General features: G+C 40.1%; 1 protein-coding gene across 1 annotated transcript in view; it reads right to left on the reverse strand.

Moving 5' to 3' along the window:
* Nucleotides 1-14,176, reverse strand: part of PCNT (pericentrin) — an 83,024-nt gene that overhangs the window by 52,529 nt on the left and 16,319 nt on the right. The window contains 10 exon segments of the mRNA XM_010149762.1: nt 930-1,163; nt 2,309-2,885; nt 4,346-4,821; nt 5,702-5,940; nt 7,060-7,276; nt 8,604-8,685; nt 8,948-9,212; nt 10,497-10,529; nt 12,222-12,333; nt 12,860-12,996. Coding sequence (XP_010148064.1) covers nt 930-1,163; nt 2,309-2,885; nt 4,346-4,821; nt 5,702-5,940; nt 7,060-7,276; nt 8,604-8,685; nt 8,948-9,212; nt 10,497-10,529; nt 12,222-12,333; nt 12,860-12,996 — 2,372 coding nt within the window.

Consider the following 14,176-nt stretch of genomic DNA (forward strand, 5'->3'; position numbering starts at 1 on the left):
TCTTGCTCAAATGGGAATAAACATTACACAGCTAAACTTCATGCAATTATCCTATGAGATACAACAAAGAAGTCCATCAAAAATATCAGGGAAAGGTTTGGGGTTTTTTTCCTTATTATCTTCTCTAAGAAGAGCCACTAGTCATCAGAAAAGAGAAATTCTGTTTCTAGGATGAAAGGCTTAAAAAAAACCCTAATAATCACTAAAACTTCCTACAAAACTAGCTTCCTAGGCAAGCTATTCTTCCAAAGATAAAGAGAGTTTCTGATACACACTGGCCAGCTGGAAGCCACTACCAACTCTAAGGCCTGACAGTCCAAAGGAACACAGGGGAGCTCCTCAAAACTAAATGTTTTCTGCGAGCTGCACCAAGTAATACAAAGCTGCATCAGTGATTAGGGAGTTATTTAGCACGCTACCCCATCCTCAAATCAGTAAGTGAAAAAGCAAAATTAAGTTATATGTTAACATAACACATCTTGTTTTGTTACAGCCGGATGAAGCTCATTTTGTTTGTGACTTTCCTAATACATGAATGTTATATATAAAATATAAAGTCTTAATCACTTGTGGCTGCTTCCATCAACAGAAGTCAGACTGTATGAAAGACTGAATAAATAGAACATCTTATTCCATCTCAGTGTTTAAAGAGAGCGTAGTGTGGATGATCCACTTCCCCCTCTCAAATAAAGAGAGCACTGCAAGCATGGATTTAAATTTAAAAATTCAGGATAATACATATATATGAATTCTTCAATGTCTTTTTAGGTAAAGCAAGGCTTAAAAATGGTAACTTTGTCTCTTCTTACCTACTGGCACAATTAAAAAAAAAAAATGCAAAAAGCATCTCCATATACAGCCTTACTTCTAAGGTGAATTTCCTTTAAAGTACGGATTGTGTTTGGTTTAGGTATAAGCAACATTCTGACCTCTTGCTCATGTTCATGCTGTGCTTTTAGTTTCCCCAATTCTTCTTCCAGCTCCCCGGAGCATTCTTCCTTATGTTTCTTAATTTCGGCCTCATGAAGATCCTGAAGTTCTTGAAGTGCTTTTCTATGCTTTTCCTCCATACGCAACACTTCCTCACGTAATACATCCAGGGCCAGACGTTTTTCTTCTTCCAGCAACCTCCTTTGATTCTGAAGAGCTGTGTTCAGATCATCCTGTGCAAGCATTAATTAAAAAAGGAGTGGTAAAAAAAGTAAGCACAAATATTTTGTAACCCATTTGTAAAGCACGTCCTGCTGTATCAAAACTTTTTAGGTCATCAGGAACAATATTTCTTCATGAATGATTAGCACGCATACACACACACATTCTCTGCATCGTTGGAATGGGTTTGTTTTCCCTATCTTGTGAATCCTCTACTTTTGCCTCTACCCATGACAGCACTCCACATCAAAAAGAAAAAGTTGAACATCGTGCTGAAGGTCTTTACACTCAAGAACAATCAAAATGCAGATTTAAGATTAGTTGGCAAAGACAGGACAGAAGAAAAATAACCACCCTTCCCCCTCCTCCCCCCCAAGTTCTTTCTCTTAGCCTGTGTGGGCACAGAAACTACATATAATCCTAAGTTTGGGAAGCAGGCATGGTGACAGACAATTTTGAAAACCAGTACATCTCTCTCTGGAAGGCTCTGGAGTTTTAGCAATGAGCTAAGCCTTCTCATCTCTTTGACTTGGAGTGGTCTTGGAATCGTTTTTTACCCATCTGAACTCTAAGAGCTCACACCTTTGCCCTGTCAAGAGTAATGCCGTGGTCTTCTCTTAAAGGCCCTAAGACAAGGTCCACTCACTCACGACGTGCTCCCAAAATCCCATCTGGGACCTTCAGATACACCTTTCTCCTATTCTTCCCCTCAAGACTGTGCCACTAGGGAGGATCTTGGGGTTCCTACAGATGCAGCTTCACCTACACAATTACATTTACTTTGTTCTAATCACTTCTGAAGAATTACTTGGTAACTAGCAGGCAGAGAAGCTCTGAACCCCAGAGTGGAGTCCCTCCAGACTGAATTTTGTTAAAAATATTTACTTCATTCATACCTTTTTCACATACTGAGATAGAAAATCCATGAGTCTGAGCACTTGGGGGGGCCGGGGGGGCAGGTGGGAGGACACAAGCAACAGATGGACTTAATTTTTAGCTTCAGTTTCCTATTTCTGATCACAACATGGCCACACACAAGTCATAGTGCTGGCACAAAGGAGGTTGTAGAAATACACCCCAAGAACAAAGAAAAGCTGATCCCATACAATGTACCATGAAAATTCACCTTCTGTGTCAAGTTTTCTTTCTGACCAACCTTATGGGCTGCTTCTGCTTCAACAGCCATGGCTTTATGTTTTTCCAGATGAACAGTAGCTAGCTCAATTTTCAAGTTATTTTGGGAAAGCTGAAGTTCTTCGGCATGCTTTAATTTCAGCATCTCTACCTCCTGAACCAAGCGTGCTTGGTTCGTTTTATCCTTTTCACGGAGCTGTTCCGTGTGCTGCAGCTGAAGCTTCTCAAGAGCCTGACTGTGTTCATCTCTTATATTCTGAATTTCAGACAGGTAGGATGACTCCAAGGAATCCAGATTTGATAAGTGTTTCGTCTCCAGCTCATCAATGTGTGCCTGATGCTTTGTCTGTAGTTCAGCAACACAAGCTTCAAGCTGAATCTGCTGTTCACTTTCTAGTGCAGATTTAAGTCTCTCCATTTCAGCTTGGTGCTTTGTCTGAAACTCAGCTGTAAGAGACAAAATTTGCTGCTTATGTTTCTCCTGTAACTGCTGATTTTGGAGCTCCAGCTCATCAACGTGTTTCTTTTTCAGCTCTTGGAGAAGAATCTCTCGCTCAGTTGTGAATTTCTGAGTCATAGCTTTGTGCTCCTCCATGAACCTGTATTATTTCCAAGAAAGTTAAAACAATGTTGTTAAAAAGATACTGTTGGGTTTTATTTTTCTAAAAATTGAAATAATAAATAAAAATAAAAAAATAAGTAGGCCTTCCTTAGACTCCAAAAATTATACTTTATGCTTCGAATACAGAACTAATTCAAAGCAAGCCACAATAACGATGTGATAGCCACATAATTAAGGGTTTATGCAATGTCACCAGGTAGCATCTGGTTATTACTAGGAAGTCTGGAATCCCTATTAAATTATTCACTAATACAGAGCAGAACACAAACATCATTCTCTGAGAAAATACTGCCATACAAGAGTGTCTAGGACATCGTATATACCTTGTCTACCTCAAATGTGCTGTCAGGAAGTAAATGAATCTCAGAACTGTTTGGGCTGGAAGGGACCTCAAAGGTCATCTAGTTCCAACCCCCCTGCCATGGGCAGGGACACCTTCCACTAGACCAGGTTGCTCCAAGCCTCATCCAGCCTGGCCTTGAACACTTCCAGGGATGGGGCATCCACAGCTTCTCTGGGCAACCTGTGCCAGTGCCTCCCCACCCTCTGTTGTAAGAAACATCTCTAAAACCATCTGGTTTAGACTAAGACATAAAACCACTGTGGAAGTGTATGTGGGATACGTGGGTGCTCCCCCAAACCCACCTCAGCTCTCTGAGGTTTGCTTAAAGCTGGATGCAGATGATTTATTATCTGAAATGCTGCAATTTAATGTAATGATTCACTTCAATATTTTTAGATGCAGACTCCAATAATTAAACTGATTGGTTATGTAAAGGTTAAGTTTCTGCTTTCAGTGTTTTCTTACTATAATTACTTCCCCAATCTTGTTCTATGAGCATATGATTGGGGAGGAAAGAAGGGATAAATTTCAAGCATTGCATGCAAATCCAAACATGCAGTTGGTTGAATATTTCCCCTTAACACACTAACAACAATGGGTGTAGGAAGGGGAGGAAAACCTGAGCAGTTACAACCTTCATGTCTAACCATAACTGAAGAATACCATATGCAGCTCATCAACCGCAGTATTCAGTGCACAACACCAGCTTCATTCACCAGGAAAAACTTGTTCACATTCATTTGAATTGTCTGAAAACGCTTGAAAAAACTTAGAGAATTTTCCCACTTACACATCCTGTAACACTTTCCCTCCTCCAAGACTGTGTTTTGTATTCTTAACTGTAAGAGGCAGAACCTGACTGTACTTCATTTGATTTGCTAGACTAAATGCATTTACATGAAGCAAAATTCTATAGTAAACCGTAATGAACAACACTGCTGTTCCTTGGGAGAGCCAGCTTCACATATGTAAGTTAGCTGGTGCCATCAAGTGACAAACCTACATCACTACAACTCATTAACTAAAATAAGAAAAAGGTAGCAGTAACAACGACTGAACTGGTAAGTGTAAGTGCTGGAATACTCAGGACTTACTTGGTTTGTGCTTCCACAAGTTTCAGTGCACATTCTTCCTGCAGACAAAGCGTGGCCTTTTCCATTTCTTCAGCCATGAGTGCTTTGGCTGCCTGCAGCTCACTGTCATACTGCTCCTGAGATTTCTGCACAGCCTGTGCACTTGCAAGGCTGTCCTCTAGCTGCTGCAAGTTGTTTTGCTGCTCTTTTACCAGCTTCTCCAATTCTAGAATTCTGGCAGCTTGGTGATCTTGAAGCTGATACATTTCAGCTTCACGAAGTTCAAACTCCTTTTGTAAATTCTGCTTCTCGTATTCTGCTCTATTTTGCAGTTCTATACGCAGCAATGATAACTTCTCTTCTGCTTGGATTCTCTGGTCCTCGCTCTCACATTTCCATTTCTTCTCCATTTCGTTGTACATTGTCTCTATTTTCTGGACCTCTTCTCTAGCTTCCCTTAATTTATTGTTGTGATCCTCAGCAATTTTATATTTTACCTGTGAACACAGTTATTGAAAAATGCATAAAACACCAAATCGAAACGGAAGCATTTGAAGTGAACACTCTCAGGCATTTAAGGTCTTGGAGAGATTCAATTCTTGCAGGGAAGTCACCCTTCCAAATAAAAGTAAGGCTAAAATGTCAATTTATAGGTACTTGAACTCAACACATGATTAAGAATTAATTGGGGTAAGGAAGAGAAGAAAAGATTAAAGCAAAATTCTAGAATTAATACTCTATGTTGTTTTCTCTTGGGGCCACTTTTCATTTCAGGATAAGTTATAGGCACCTTGCGTATTTATACCGGTCATGATTAACAATCTCTTTTAAACCTCTCCTCTCCTTATATGTTCCAGTGTTACTTTACGTGCAGCGTCCAAGTCCATGACAAGGGCAGTTCTTGTACACAGAGTTAAAGCAACATAAAAAGCATATGGCACAAAAACAGAAGCCAAAGCACCAAAGACAAAAGGAAAACAAACAAAAAAAATCTAAACATACTCTAAAGCTCAAAAGGTAAACAGATAAATAGTAAACTGAAAAACCAGCAAGTACATTAGTGGAGCAGTATGCCTATGCTTGACTCAACAGAAAAGGTGGACTGGATTGGCCCTTGAAACACTTGCCTTCCCGCCCTACCTCGGCTCTTAAAGTAGTTCATCTGCAGGGAAACTAAGCATTTTGCACTGAAGTGTTCTGACCTTCACACTCCTGTTCCAATGTTTGCCTGTATCCACGCAAGTGCACTGAAAGCTGAAGTTACTATCGCTAAACCTGGCACATTTAAAGGTAAGTGCTGCTTCCATCTCCCTTGGCCTTCCCAACAGATCTGAGCTTGCTCATCTCCACACAAAACAGTCCTGTTTTGCGAATTACCTTTTCCATTTCCTCCTTCAGACGATTTTCGTTCTGCACAGAAAAATCTTTTTGTTTATTAATCTCTTCCTTTAAACGCTTTATTTCCTCTAAAAGCTCTGCAATACGCTGTTTCTCAGCATGGAGAACAGAGAGCTTCGCTTTGTGCTCTTCTTCCAGCACAGATACTCGCTCAGCCACCTCCATTTCAACCTGACGTGCTGCATCTTGAGCACTCTGTAGGCGCAGTTTGGTGATTTCTGAACAGAGAAAGCAAAGCAAAAACATTCCGGAATTTATTTTCTTTTAACAGTCCTATTAATGCACAGAAATAAAGCTGAAGGTTGCCAGCTGTGCAGTTTACTGGCAGCTACACTAACTGCAGACCAAGCAGAACCACTTCCCAGGACGATTGTGTTCTCTGTTCCACTTTGTCACCACCTTTGAAATTTATTGGTATCAACACACATAGAATAATGGGAAAGGACCATGAAACCTGTGTCAGGACCTCCCTCCCATCAGCAACAGCTACAGGAGCTGAACTTCTTTTAGGATAACACAGTGGCAGATTGATCTCCTCCTTTGTGAATACTATTTACATAAGGCACTTCCTCAAAAAGCAGGTGAGACATCTCTCAACATTCTAATTTAAGCAGTTTTATTATACTGTCTCATATTAAAAATAAAGAAATGAAGATAAGAAACATAACTGCAAATTCAAAAGAGTTGCCCTGATCCTTTTAACCAACATACAGTGGAATACTGTTAGAGCCACATGTGTAACACGTCACGATGATGAGCTGTGCTGGTTTTAATGGGACAGAGTTAAATTTCTTCGCAGTAGCTGGTATGAGGCTGTTTTGGATTTGCCCTAAGGAGAGTACTGATAACACTGGTGCTTTCATTTGTTGCTAAGGAGTGCTTGTACCAATTCAGGGACTTTTTCGTCTTTTGATACTGCCCCTGTGTTCCCAACGTTCTCACTACGAGCCATGTTGGGGGGATGCAGTTCATGTTCATTTCATGGAAATACAGGAGATATTTAACATAGCTGACAGCCAACACTCAAATTTTCAAATAAATATTAATTCAGGCATTGACAGTATCCTTCTAAGCATCAAGAATAACTGCTCCACAGCTAGGTTTTACTACAGAATAATCAACTTCAGGTCACCGTATCTTTGGAAGTGCAAGCCAGGATGCCCATAAAAGTCAAAAAGCAAAGTGCTTGATGCCAGGGATTAACACATGTTAAGTTTATAGTTTAGAGTAAACTAATAACAAATTGAAAACTTCTTTGGATAAGCCTTTAAATAATTAAAGAAAAATTTAAGCTACACAAGCAACTTACCACTTCCCAGTCTGTCAGCTCATCTTACCTTTAATATGTTCTTCTGAGAGTTGGGCACGGAGCTGCTCAAGTTCTAAACAATGCTTTCTTTTCATTTCCTCAATTTCTGTTATATATTTGTCTGACAGATCCATCTTCATTTTCATTAGGTCCTCCTTGTACTGAAGTGCAAGAGAAGTCCTTAAGGACTCCAATTCATGTCTGTGTTGTTCTTTAAGTTGTACCTGCAAACAGGCAAGTTCTTCCTGCACAAGAAACGGGTTAGAAAGACATCTTCAGCTTCGAGGTAACCATGCCGAGGATCTTTCAATGACAGCACTACATGAATTGCAGTATAAGGCACCTGCTTGACAGGTATGTATCTTGTTTTCCAAAACTCTGATGGTTTTGCTCCATTCCTACCACTGCATCTGCTACTAAAGAGGCAGAGCCCCACAAAGTAGAATCATACAATCATTTAGGTTGGAAAAGATCTTTGAGATCATCGAGCCTAACTGTGAACCTGACACTGCCAAGCCCACCACTGAACCATGTCCCTAAGTGCTGGCTTAGTGTACTTCACATAGGGAAACAGGATGAGTAAGAACAAAATGGCCTCCAAAAACAATCCGTATATTATAACCTTTTGAGTAAGAAAAAAAAAAGTAGATAGCACTGTGGAACCATGCCACAGGGCAGATGTGAGTTTCAGTGGCTGTTTGAAAGTATAATAGAGGGCCAGGTCCCCCACAAATCTGGGTAGAGAAACTATCGACTCTCAGCACTGAAGAGACTCGCCTCTACACACCACAGAAGTCCACAGTCATGATCTATGAATGCAGTTTCATACTCAGCTAGGTAACAAATAGCAAGCAAGAAGAAAAGGCAGGATGTAAAAGTTCCTCATTTACAACTATTATGTTTTTTGTGTGATTTACTAATGAATATGAGCCCATGCTGTCTTGTGTATGTCTTGTCTGCTTGTCATTTCCCCACTAAAAAAAAATATCACTTTTTATAATTAATTTAAACAATAAAAATAAACAGCTAAAGAAAAAAAATAAAGGAAGGGAAGTTTTTGAAACTCTTGGTGAACTTCAAATAAGTTGAGCAAAGAAGTCAAGACCTTAAATTACAAGGTACATGAAAACAGGTGAATAAATAGAGACCATGTCCATGGTCTCCACTTGAAGAGAACAGACAGCAATAAAAGGCCCATGGCAAGGGGGTTGGAACTAGATGATCTTTAAGGTCCCTTCCAAACCAAACCATTCCATGATTCTGGAATTACTACAGATGCTACAGAGAAGAGGGGAGGGAAGGGGAAGACCATGAATTCTGTACCTGTGTAGGAGAGCTTTGATAAGCTCTTTAGTAGGCAGAGGATAACCCAAACAAAGGACACAAAATGGCAAAGCACCATGTTTCATCTGTTCTGCTAATCTGATAACTGTTGATAATTCACAATATACTGTCAAAATTAATTAAGCCTTAATAAATGTCTCAAATTAACTAACTCTTTCCTAAGAGCTAGGAATCAGACATCAATTTTAATACAGGACATGTGTAACTTCAACATATCAAAAATACTACCTGATGTTGTTCCAGCTGCTGAGTTAGCTGACCAACTGCATCCCTCCTCTCCTTCTCAGTCTCCTCAAACACTGCGACAGAACTGAGAAAAGAGTTTTAAAGGTTAAGATTGTAATGTGTCACAAATCCAATGAACTTGCTATTTTATGAAAGTAGGCACAGAACCACTATAACAATGTCTGAGGACTGCACGCTCATGACTACCATCGCTGTGTTTCTAACTACAGACCACCTAATGCCCAATTCCCAATATACTTAGAGGTTAACACTTTTTATATTTTAAAAAAATAGTAAATCAGAAGCAAGCTGTCATAACATCAGATGAAAGAAAAAAAACAGATCACCTGATGTCCCCTGCCTGATCCTGACTCACTTCCAATTCTGACAGCGAATATTCCTTCAGTTCTTGCAGTCTCTGATGCAGCAAAGCCAATTCTTCCCTGTAGTTTTCTTCAGCAACTCTTAACTTCTTTTCAAAATACAGTCTCAGTTGTTCCAACTCACTTTCATGCTCACTTTTTCTTTGCTGACGCTGCTGTTCAAATTCTTGTTTTAAACGCTCTATTTCTTCCACCCGTGACGCACGAGCCAGGAGCTGCTCTTTTAGCTCTGGAATGGAGGCAAAACGAACACAAGTACTCAGACATACGTAGCTTTAGGCTAAGTCGTTCTGTGAAGCCCTATTTTAGTTGCTGAGATAGCAGCAAAAGGTTATCCCACAAGCTCAGTCAGAAAATTAACTTCTTCAAGGCAAACATCCCTTCCTCAGAAGACAGTAAAACCATGTTCTCCATTTACACTGCATTCAGAGAAACCATCCTCAGGCCAAGAATCACAACTACCAGCAGACTGTTAGCCCTCCTCGTTCCCTCATGCTTCAGGTCTGAGCTAGTGATATGCAGAGTCCTGCATTATTGCACGACGCTGTAGCAACCAGAAGCAATAACTTAGTCAAGAACGTTTCATCTGCTCCAGGGAAAGCTACACAACAAACTACAACAATTTTAGCAGAAGCTACGCAGAAAAAAAATATCCCAAGAAAGAAAAAGCAAAATGAATTCTGCATTACTTTAGTGATGACTCCCTTTCCGGGAGAGAGCACAATGGCCAGGATTGCAGTGTATTCATGAGCTCCTTTGGAGCTTTCTTCTACGCATTCTGTATTAAAAGCCGCAGTAACACATCAGAAAGGGAAAAGTTAGGAGAAAAAGGACAAAAATCATGACAGGGAATTAAAAGTTTCCCAGATGGCTCAACTTCCCAGATTGCTTAATTTAGGTGAACCCCCTTTAGGATCAGCTGAAGGTGGAACTGCATTTAAAGAAGAAAGATCTTGGAGAAATGCAGCTGCTTACGTTACACAACAGAAACCTCACAAACGTATAGAAACAGAAGATGCCACCCAAGCAGCACCACAGCTGATCGTCAGAGTGTGGTTTTGTGTAGCAAACGAGAAAATGAACACTTGCCATGAAAAGTTCTCACAAAGAACATGCAAACAGAAAGAATAAGAGATCGAAGTACATGACTCGAGCCTGCTTCCGAAAGGGGCAGCTGCCAAGCACAGAGAGCAGAGGAATCAAATGACAAGCAGGGACTAGCAACACCACCAGAGGAATAGGCAAGGGAAGTCCAATCTGGCACAGGTAGGTTTTGCCGAGCCAGCAAAGACTGGTGGCACAAAATGAACCCAGAAGAGTGTTTAACAGTTTTGACATGGCCTGTCACTCTTACATCAGGACAGCAATCCCACTGTCCAGCTGCTACGTTTTAAATCCACCACCACAAGTCCCCAAACCAATCCAAATGCACTGTCAAATGATCACTCAAGGGAAGAAAACCAGAGTAAAACAAAACACCTTTAAGATGTCACACACGAAGAGAGAACCTCACCTGGACCATGGGCTTGCTTTCTGGTCTCACCATCTCAAGCAGTATGAAGAAGAAACAGAAAGGGTCCAAAGAATGGGAACGTGGGTGATTAGAAACACGGAAAGACATTTGAAATGTTAATAAAGATTAGGGCTACAAAGAGGAGATATAAGCATTCCAGCAAATACTATAAAATGCTATCTGCTATAGTTCTGTAGTATCAAAACAGAAATCTGAAAAAGTCAAGTCTCACTAGATAGAAAAATTACCTATTCAATTTATGACCAAAAAACCAACAAAACCCCCTCCCTCACAGAACCCTGTTATACTTCAAAAGCTATTTGCAGTTATATTATTTAGAAAATCTGAACTTGCATTTAAAACAAAAGGCAAATGTAATCGGCTTCCACTAACCCAGCAGAAGTAAAGGTGGCCACCTAATGTTACGGTCTCAGTACAAGGTGAACACACACAGAGTCAAGGTTAACATCATGGTCTCTTAGCTTTTTTTCCCCCAAAACTTCTTCCTTCACGTATCATACATCTGTTGGCACACACACATCTGAGATGTTCTACTTCATTTCAGCCAAAAACGTATGCCATCTCCAATCACTGCACTGTAAAGTTGACTGTTTTGTTACAAATGCCTAAATCTTGTAACAGATCTCTTAAGATCCACAAAGCATAAGATATCAGATTTCATCCAGTCCATATTTTCCCTCAAGCTTTAAAACTTTTTTGTAAAGTTTAATGCAGATACACATAAGACTAATGATTTAAACAAAAAAAAAACCAAAACACCACAGCAAAAAATCCCAAAACTGTTCACGTTTAATCGTGGTGCACAATGTTTATTTTTTGCTTTTAGGTTTAGCAGATTTGTTTATTTTGTAAACAGAAGTATTGTTATGCAAAAAAGGAGTTTATTTTTAGCCTTATAGGAAAACAACAGTATCATTAATTCTGATTGCAGAAGTATCACCTGAATGTTTTAATTTTATTTTTAAAATAAGCCAGGCCTTTTCTATAATTAAGAATTGAAAGTCTTTCAGAAGATGGCAAATCTCCATATTGAGTGTCAATGAAAATGCATTTTATTTAACTGACCTCGAAATGGAAAGGGAAAAAACCCATTTCTACCTCAAGATATAATCACATAGTTTAAAAATATTTCTGCCCTTTTTTTTTGTTTTAAGCAGACTGATCTCTTCATTAGCTCCAAATAAAATAAAATATATCATAGCCACAATAAACCACAAAAAGTTATAAACTAAGTGATCTTTACTGTCTACCTTCAATTAACAGTTCTTTCAACTGATTTCATACCTGCTTCCATACTAAACAGAACAAACAGGAGCATGTTAGTGCACTGACCAGCATTTTCTCCGTTTAACTACATTACACTTAATTTGACATTAGAATGAAAAACGTTTTGTTTTTCACTACAGATTTTTATAGGGGGTTTTTCACTACAGATTTTTATAGGGTGCAGGAACAGAGTGGGAAGGGAAAGAAAAACACCAGGAGGGACCTTTGCCCACAGTCATACCATGCCTTTTACGATTTCAGAACGAACTAGTCATCTGACACTGACTCACCTCTCACTTCAGCAGCAGATAGCTAGGGTACAACCCACTGACACTTCTTTGGCCTACCTGTGTGTTTCTGGTACATGATTATTTTGTGTCCAAAATACGTATTTCTATATGAAGAGGAAAAAATAAAGTGCATCAGTTTTGAACATACCACTTAGCTCTTGTCGATTTGCTCGGGTACTATCAAGCTGAGACCAAAGTTGCCGGATTTCTTCTTGTGACCGAGTCTTGAGTTCTTCATGGACGACCTGAAGTTTCTCCAGCTATGGAAGACACATTAAAAAAAAAAAAACCAAACTGTAACAATAAAAACACACAACCTTTTTAAAGCAAATTTGTTCCAACTGTTTATTTATTATGCAACAGACAGTTCTGTCAAAAATAGGTGGAAACACTTAGGGACAACCAGACTCTCGGCTCCTGACCCAGGCCGCCAACATACTGAGTAGCACTGAACTGTTAGACCCACCCGTCCAAGAGAGGAATTTGTTCTTGATGCCATATGCATTGCCACTGGCAAAAATAAAGTATTAGCTAGATGAAAACAAACACAAGAACAAGAAAATTAAGCACGTAAATCCAAAGGAAGAAACGGCACCAAAAGGCGCAAAGGCAATTGCGTTCAAGACTTTGAACCACTATGACCTACTTCATGAGAGGCGTTTTAGCTTCTCAACACAACCCCTCAATACAAACAAGTCACCCAAACGATACATACATGGTGTAGTTTTTGTTATGTTATGCACAGAGTAATCAACCCCTCAGAACAAGTGCAGATATCTTGTTTACCTCCTTCTGAAGACTTTCTTCTTTGTCTTGGCTTTTCATCTTCACATCTTCTAAGAGCTGCTTATGTTCAGTCTGCAGCTGTTCTTGCAGTTTTGTCACAGCTAATTGGTGTTGTTTCTCCAACTCTATACATTTTACTGAAATTAAAAACAAGTCCTGGTTACTGAATAACCTGTACAGCTTTTGTGCAACTAAAATACAAATGGATGTCTCTAGACTAGAATGCTAACTTACAGGGAATCACAAAAACACTTCAACACTAAAGTATTTGAAAGCCAAACATTCCCACACAGTGCTTTCTAGTTCTCTGCATCCACACTGTTAGCCAAGAGGTAACCAATAGCAGTCAGAGGGATGAGCATCTGCTCATGGCATACGTAAACAAGCATCCTGAACTAGAAGCACACACAGTTGGAACAGGGAACCAAGCAATTCTTCATGGCCTGCCAACGCAGGATTTCTCCTACGAGCACCCTCTGTAGCAGGCAATACAAGAGATGAACTGGAAGACCAGGAAGGCTCGTGCCAAGTATGCTCTGCCTTGGCACTGAGCACTCTCTGAACGCCATAAACTTGCTACTACCTCATCTGGTCAACAAATCCTGACCTGCCCAGAAAGAATCTGTAGCCAAGTGACCGCATTTCAGCCACGGTGAGGGGCAAGAGATGGTTCTTATCCTCACAGGACAGACTTCAACGACATAGGTTCAGGGAAATCTAATCAAGTCAGTGCAGGCTGGGAAGAACAAGCCATTGCTACAAGCATGTTCTCAGCCAAGGGTAAGCCAAACGCTGTGACAACACCTGGCCCTTGGCAGGTCGAAAAGGCTATCCTTCAGCTGGCAAATCTGGCCTTGCTGCCAGCCAGCCAGCATCATCCAGTACTGGATTTCCATTTATTTTCAGAGTGTATTACTTCCCCTGTCTCTCGCCGGCACAGTGCCTCAGGGGCTAGGCAACCCGACTGGCTACCTCTTCACTTCATGGCAACATGTCATGACTGACAGCAAGTCGGATGCTATTGTGCTGGTCCACCACTACCTTAACAAATGTGCCAGATTCTTCAGACCTACGCAAACTAGTCTCATCTCCCATCTTCACCTCAGCAAAAGACAAACAGATGTCCCTGGCTCGGTACTCATGCACATTTCATTATTCACTCCCATTACAGTAGTCTCAAAAACGTCACTTCCAGAACGGTATTTTAAAATTTTCTCTTCCATCAAGATTTAACTACTCACAATCCAAACCCAATCTTTTTGTTAAAGAAGCCTCTTGATATTAATCGAAATTTTGATCAACACAGTGACTGCCAAA

This window comes from Eurypyga helias, unplaced genomic scaffold, assembly GCF_000690775.1.
Source record: "Eurypyga helias isolate BGI_N326 unplaced genomic scaffold, ASM69077v1 scaffold13174, whole genome shotgun sequence".
NCBI classification, from domain to species: Eukaryota; Metazoa; Chordata; class Aves; order Eurypygiformes; family Eurypygidae; genus Eurypyga; species Eurypyga helias.